Source organism: Propithecus coquereli, unplaced genomic scaffold (genome assembly GCF_000956105.1).
Source record: "Propithecus coquereli isolate 6110/MARCELLA unplaced genomic scaffold, Pcoq_1.0 Scaffold59, whole genome shotgun sequence".
Taxonomy (NCBI): Eukaryota; Metazoa; Chordata; class Mammalia; order Primates; family Indriidae; genus Propithecus; species Propithecus coquereli.
Genome location: NW_012151840.1, coordinates 5,815,983 through 5,823,456, shown reverse-complemented (window position 1 = coordinate 5,823,456; position 7,474 = coordinate 5,815,983). Strand labels below are relative to the sequence as shown.

Here is a 7,474-nt window from a genome sequence, read left to right as displayed (position 1 = left end):
AAAACAAAACAAAAAAAACGTAAGGTCTTTCATACTTTATAGAAAATTCTTTGAGTATAAAATAAGGTACATGGTTTTCTAACTACTCCGTGAGATCAACCATCTGTTATCTGCTTTGCTCTTCCATAAATAAAGTATTCTTTATGTCATAAATATATTATGATAGGATTATATCCTGCCTAGGCATGCTGGGAGCTGGCAGAAAGAGCAGGGCAGCCTGAACTCTTCTTTCTCATGGAACTGAGAAAGGTAATTTTTGAGAGGAGGATTGAAGGTGAGGAGCAAGGGCACCGAGAATGATAAACTGCCTCTAGGTTAGCTGAAGTCTTATTTGAACGAGCAATTTAACCTCCCTAAGCATCAGTTTTAACTATTATACAGAGGGGTCATGAAATATACCTCACAAGCTTGTTGTATGGATTAAGTGAGGTAATATTTGTGAGAGCACTTTATTATTCTACAGAGTTTTGGAAATAGAAGACATATTTTGTATTTTTCTTCACGATCAGTTCAATAAGCAGATTTTCCTATCATAAATAGTTTGGACTTAGGGTAATACTAAGGTTAGTTTGTGATCTCAGACAAACCAGCTGTCTGTTAAAGAAGTTTTCTGCATCTGTTTCAGCTTCCACAATGTGGAACATTTGGTTGGTGATGTATCAGTTTGGTGACTAGCTGCCTCCCACCTTCTCAGAACAAAACAGGAGGAAGGGGAGGTTGAGGCTGGAGCATTGACCAGGTTGTGAATTTTGGAAAGAAATTTCTGCATTGGGAGGCATTTTGAAGTTGTAGAAATTACAGAAATACTTGTCGGTTTTGACCACACACAGAGGAGTCTGCTCCTCTGGGTTTCAGAGCCAGAGCAAAAGTGCCCTGAATATAAGCCCGAGGCCAGAAGGCCCCTGACGGCTGCAGCCAACTGCCCATGGTTTGGAAGAGGCTGTTCTTTAACCCCGTGGTGCACAGCACCACCTGCAATAGGAAGTGCTCCTTGCGTTGTTCCCACTACTGGGGACACCCTTTTATAATTAAGAGGTTCCTTTGGGGGCTAGGCTGGCTGGAGCTACAGGGACAGGTGTGGAATGGGAGTGTGTTGTTTTGTTTTGTAACCTTCGTGATCCTGTGACAGGGCGCGAGGATTGGACCGTGGCCTCCGGTGCTCTGAGCATGGTGCACACTGTGTTCTGAGCACTCATCAAGCTGGGTGCACTGTTGATGTACAGAAATGAACAGCCTTCTTTTCAAGTTCCTGCCTGTGCGGCTGGCCTGTTCCAGGCTAATGTGGGTCATTTGAGAGCTTTCCTCATCTCTCCTAGTGAATTGGACTCACTGGTCTACTTTTCTGAACCTTGGGGTAGGAAGGGCAAGATCATCAGTTAACATGAAAATAACCTGCTGCTAAGCCCGGGTTTCCTGTTCTGCTGGCTGCTTGCTGTCAGGAAGGATTTGCAGTGAGAGTGAGTTTGCTGCAGACAGGGCTGGTGTGCGGCGTGGACACGTCGCATCGTACATCATCCTGTGCTGTGCTTTCTCCTCCCTGATTCTGACTTCAGGAGGAGCCGGACAAACTGGCTGCTGGTGTTTTCTGTTTTCGCAGGCCTGGCTAGGCTTTTCAGATGTTACCTGGATCGTTTTTTAGTAAATGATGAAGAGTCAGTGGAGGGCAACTGGGAAGCGTTGACATGACGGTGAAGTAACTGGGTTCTAACATTGCCTTTGTCCTTCACTCGCTGCGTGACCTCCAATAGGTCAGTTGACCTTTACTTGTGAATTCCATTTGTGATTTTATCAAGCAGTTATTGTGCCACAAGCTACTGTGGGAACTCCGGAAATGTAACGGTGCTTGGGTCTGTGCCGTCATGAAGCTGACCATCTACTCAGGGGGTGTGCACAAAATCCACTCAGTGCTTTGAGAGGGAAGGGCTGTATGTCTTCTGTGGGTACACAAAGGAACAGCTCCTCTGCAGGCTTGGAAGGCTCCCTGGAAGAGGGGGTGTCTAAGTGAGACCTGAAGAATGAGTAGGAGTTGGCAAGATGCAGGTGAGAGAAACAGAAGCAAGTTCTTACTTTTATTTCTTATTCTAACATTCTAAAATTCCGCTCTTATTTTTTCTCAATTGGCTTCTCATCTTTGATAAAAGACAGATTCTTCCTGGTGCTTAGTAGTCCTTTCCGATGCTGTTTAGGCCTTTGTATGTGGGCTCTGAAGTATTACTTGAACTGAGGGCAAGGAATAGTTGAGGAAACAGAAGGAAGAACGTGGAGATGTAGCCTCCCTGGGGTTATTTGCTTTTGAATTAGTAGTATAGCCACAACATTGGGTTAAGCTTGGGTGGCACTGAAGGATTCCTGGGTATGTTGAAGAAGTCAGTCATCTGGAAAGTACTGCTTGTGTGTTCCGGGTGTCACTTTATTTTATTGTATTATTTTAAAAATTTTTTCTAGAGACAGTTTTGCTCTGTCACCCAGGCTGGAGCGCAGTGGTGTGTTCACAACTCACTGCAACCTTGAACTCCTGGGCTGAAGTGGTCTTCCTACCTCAGCCTGTTGAGTAGCTAGGACTACAGCCATGTGCCACCACTCCCAGCTAATTTTTTCAACAATATTTCGTAGAGATGGGGTCTCACTATGTTGCCCATGCTGGTCATGAACTCCTGGCATCAACTGATCCTTCCGCCTTGGGCTCCCAAAGTGCTGGGATTATAGGCATGAGCCACCATGCCCTGCCGGGTGTCACTTTAAAGTGGAGCTCAGTCGTGTGCCAATTAACGCTGTAAGTAGAGTTAATCTGCTAGAGTTTTCCGAATTGGTCCTGAAAGTGATTGGGAGGTGGCGCTGCGCTCCTCAGAGTCGCCTCCTTTCTCCCATCTTGGTGCCAGAGCTGCCCCATGTTCCTGGGTTCTTTTCTAAGGTTTTTATCCATGCTTGCACTTTGTTTGCATACCGTTTAACACATCCACATCCTGTGCCATAGGTCAAACTCAGCCAGTACCAGAGAGAAGCAGAACAGAGTAATGTGGCCCTTCAGAGAGAGGAGGACAGAGTGGAGCAGAAAGAGGCAGAAGTCGGAGAGCTGCAGAGGCGCTTGTTAGGGATGGAGACGGTAATGGTGGGGCTCTCGCTTCGTATTGCTGGACTCCTGGGCTGGAACGGGCCCAAGGATCGACTGAGATGGGTGTTGAGACTCTGCTTTTCCAAGCAGCTCCAGAAACAGCACACTGCAATGGGAAACTCTTTCTCTCAGCTAGCTTCAGCCTCCCCCTAACTAGAGTTGAATCCATTTCCACTTTAATCGGATTCTTATACAGATGCCCCTTTGGGGCCTTTGAAGACCATTGCTAAGAAGTCATGCAGCCGGCTTTCTTGGAGGTTGGCAGCCATAGCTGGCAGGTGGGCCTGCGTAATGCAGGCCAGGTTCTCCCTCTGGGCAGCTGGGTGAGGCTGGGAAATGTCTGTGTGCTGAGGGTGGAAGGGTCCTCCCTGACAGGGGAGGGTGTCCCACCAAACCGGCTTGTCTTGCTGCTCTTTGGCAGCTGTCCCAGGCCCGGTAGGGGCTGAGTCCCAGTCCTACTGCCCATCTCACCTCAAACACAGAAGCTGTTGCCATTTTCTCAACTGTGGGTTTTCTCTCTCTCTCGGTCCACCCAGGAGCATCAGGCCTTACTGGCCAAAGTCAGGGAAGGGGAGGTGGCCCTAGAGGAACTTCGGAGCAAGAACGCTGACTGCCAAGCAGAACAAGAAAAGTAAGGGCTCTTGTTGACTGTGAAATTGGGGTGCATGGAGGGGAGGGCGGGCCGTGCAGCCTGCAGCTCCTGCGGTGGCCAGATCTGGGGAGGAAGCGAGTGCTGATGTCAGATATTCCAGCTCTGACTCACAGTGTGTTTGCTCAGGGCGGAGCCCTGCCTGGGGAGATGCTATTTGGAAGGCGGCCATCTCCAGGGCGTTCAGTTTCCATGGGGTAATAACCTAAAGAGAAAAGACCTTTACAGTTGGAGAGCCAAGGTTCAGTGAAAGCTGGTAGAGCATCTGCCGCTGCGGCCCGTCATTCTGCAGATCGATACACTGGCTGTGTCATACCCCACTGTCCTCCCTGCCAAACCAGAAACTCACTCTAAACTACTGAGGGTAACATCAAATAACTTCCTCATGAGTTATGCTGATGCAAAATAGAATGAGCTGCTTTACGAGGAGATACCGAACTTGCTGTCACTTGAAGCGGCGCAGATAGAAACCTTGAACCAACTGTCAGCAGTGGCATCTGGGCCATCGCTGAGATCCTTCCTACGGCCAGAGATAGAGGGTTTTCCTAACTCTTTCTGATCAGAGGCTCCAGACCAGTGAAACCCACAGAGCAACGAGTGTGCCTTCTGGATTTTCAGAAATGTGGAAGTTCTTTATGCTGTTGGCAATTAATAAATAAGACCACAAATGGTAAATCAATGTTAATATCAGCATATTGGGTCTGATCTCCATTGTGTGAGTTGGACTTTTTTTTAGTTCAGCAAGACATTATCTGAAGGGCCTTCTAAGGGATTCCAAGATTAACAGACACGATCCTTTCAGGATGCTCAGTCTTCCGGAGGCATTTTCTCTCCTTTAGGATAACCCAGACTTGACTTCGTGGCATGGAAAATGCACACCTCTTATTGAAGCCTCCTTTGTGACTTGACTTCATATCAGAATTCCTTTAAATTGCTCAGCGCTCCGTCTTCCTCTCTGGTGGAGGTGCACTTGGGCAGACCTAGAGAAGGGAGGAGCAGGAGAAACAAAGAGGGCTAGATAATCCAAAGCCAAGGCTTGGGAATGCACGCGGCAGCTGGGCATCATAAATGCTGACTTTCCAAATGAGAGGAGACTGAGCACTGGGGCACTGGAGAACTGAGGGTGCAAACTTAGAATGTGAAGTTCAAGAAGAATGCAGAGTGGCTCTGACTGTGCTGTATCCCCCCTGTCCTGAGCACTGCCCGCTTTCTGGGACATTTCAACGTCCTCTGGCAGAATGGAGCAGTCACGGATCCTTTCAGGGGTCCAGACCCCTGGACACTCTCCCAAGTGGCCTGACAAAAGGAAAACTGCTCCTGTACACTTCTGACACCAAATGTGTGGTTTTTCCACACCAAGCACTTTTCCAGTTCGCAGTCGAAATCAACTGGGTGTCCTACAATTAAATTCAATTCTGAAGGCCTGGCGCGGTGGCTCACGCCTATAATCCTAGCACTCTGGGAGGCCTAGGCAGGTGGATCGCTCAAGGTCAGGAGTTCCACACCAGCCTGAGCAAGAGCGAGACCCCATCTCTACCAAAAATAGAAGGAAATGAACCGGACAACTAAAAATATATAGAAAAAATTAGCCAGGCATGGTGGCGCATGCCTGTAGTCCCAGCTACTCCGGAGGCTAAGGCAGTAGGATTGCTTGAGCCTTTGAGTTTGAGGTTGCTGTGAGCTAGACTGACGCCACGGCACTTGAGCATTGGCAACAGAGTGAGACTGTGTCTCAAAAAAAAAAAAAAAATTCAATTCTGAGATTACCCAGAGTTAGTGCAGGCCCCCCGGTTAAGGGCTCAGTCCCACGAGACTGCCCCCACTTCAGATGCCAGTCACAAGTCCAAGGGTACCCACACTTCTGTCCAATCCAACCTGGCATGAAACCGGGGTTCCCACGGTCCTCAGGTTTGATAATTTGCTATAGTGGCTCCTAGAACCCAGGGAAACGTTTTACTTACAATTACCGGTTTATTATAAAGGATAATATAAGGGATTCAAATGAACAGACTGATGAAGAGGTACATAGCGGGAGGTCTGGAAGAGTGTCAGCTTCTGTCCCCATAGAGTTGGGGCGTGCCACCCTCTCAGCATGTGCATGCATTCACCAACTTGGAAGCTCTCCACACGTTTTTGTTCAGGTTTTTTAGGAAGGTTCCATGACATAGGCATGAAAGATTAAATCACTGGCCACTGGTGAATCGCAACCTCCAGCCCCCTCACCCTTCCGCAGAGGTTGGGGTTGGGGAGCTGAAAGTGCCGACCCTTTAATCGTGCCGTGGTCTTTGGCTAGCCCCCATCCTGCCTTTATCTAGGGATCCCTACCACCAGTCATCTCATTGGCACACAAAAAGACACTCGTCGTTCCTGGAGAATTCCTGGAGATTCCAAGGGTCTTGTCAGGAAGCAGACACTAAGACCGAATACTGTAACAAAACATACTCCTGTCACCCCTGTGCGCAGGAGAGTACTAGGGTTTTAGGAGCTCTGTTTCAGGAACCTGGGGTAGAGACCAAATACATATTTCTTTTTATGTCACACTGACCGTTGGGGATCCGGGCTCAGTTTGCTTAGAAGATGCAAAGGAAACAGTGGTTCGGGAATTAGGAGACTTAGAAACAGAACTGCGTGAAGAGGCTTTAAGGATCCTTCTGATATCTTATCTCCTTCCTGATACAAAATCCCTTGGGAGGACAAGGCGGGAGGATTGCTTGAAGCCAGGAGTTTGAGACCAGCATAAACATCTACAGGCAATCTCCTCTCTAAAAAAACATTCCTGCCAACAGCTTGATGGTGTTGGGTATAACAACTCCAGCTCCTGTTTGAATGTTCCCAGCAGTGAGGAGCTCATTACGTGTGAGGCAGTCCACTTTCTGACGGCTCTGATACTGAGAAAGTCTGTCCTGCGTTAATATAAAAACAGCTTACCTGGAACATCTACCTGTTGGTTCTAGTTTTACCTTCTAGAGCCATCCAGAATGACTTATCTCTTCTAACTTTTTTGAGGCTTGGATAGGATGATCTCCGATGGTGCTTCCAATGTGGTGTTCTAAGGTGTCCCACCACCTATGGGGAATCTGGCGAGGGCGGGGGTGATCACACCTGATGAGAACCTCCCAGGCTCACGTCTCTTCTTGTACTGGGTAGAGAAGGTATATTTTTCCCTTGCTTCAACCTCCCGTCTTTATCCCCAGAGCTGCTACCCTGGAAAAGGAAGTGGCCGGGTTGCGGCAGAAGATCCACCACTTGGATGACATGCTCAAGAGCCAGCAGCGGAAAGTGCGGCAAATGATAGAGCAGGTAAGGGGGGTCAGGTCTCAGCCTGCCCTGGGTTGTTACTGCCAGTCTATGCTTTTATTTATTTATTCTCCCAGGGAGCTTGGCTTATATTCCTGCGTTTCCCATGAAACATTTACAGGTTTGGGTTACTGGGACTTGCTTTTCTTCCATCTTTCTCCTACTTTTTTGGCCATTTGGCTTCTGCTTTCTAGAAGGAAAGGAAGGAAAAGATTAGTCTCCCTTATACACTGAAAAGTGCTGGTAAATGAGTAATTGAGTCATCGTAACTCCGTTATCTGCTTGCAGATTATCAGTCTTCCTCCCTCATGGCAGATTTCCTGTGCTTCCCCACCTGAGCTGTAGGGTAGTGCATTCAGTATATGCCCATTTGCAGAACTGTGTTGAGAACTTAACATCCCCTAATTGGGAAGGCG

The 7,474-nt window shown here is 48.0% G+C and overlaps 1 protein-coding gene across 1 annotated transcript in view; it reads left to right on the top strand.

Annotated features, from left to right (window-relative positions):
* The window catches only part of TUFT1 (tuftelin 1), a 45,488-nt gene that overhangs the window by 34,142 nt on the left and 3,872 nt on the right, over nt 1–7,474 (top strand). The window contains 3 exon segments of the mRNA XM_012658881.1: nt 2,975–3,103; nt 3,649–3,743; nt 6,956–7,061. Of these exon segments, the coding sequence (XP_012514335.1) occupies nt 2,975–3,103; nt 3,649–3,743; nt 6,956–7,061 (330 nt within the window).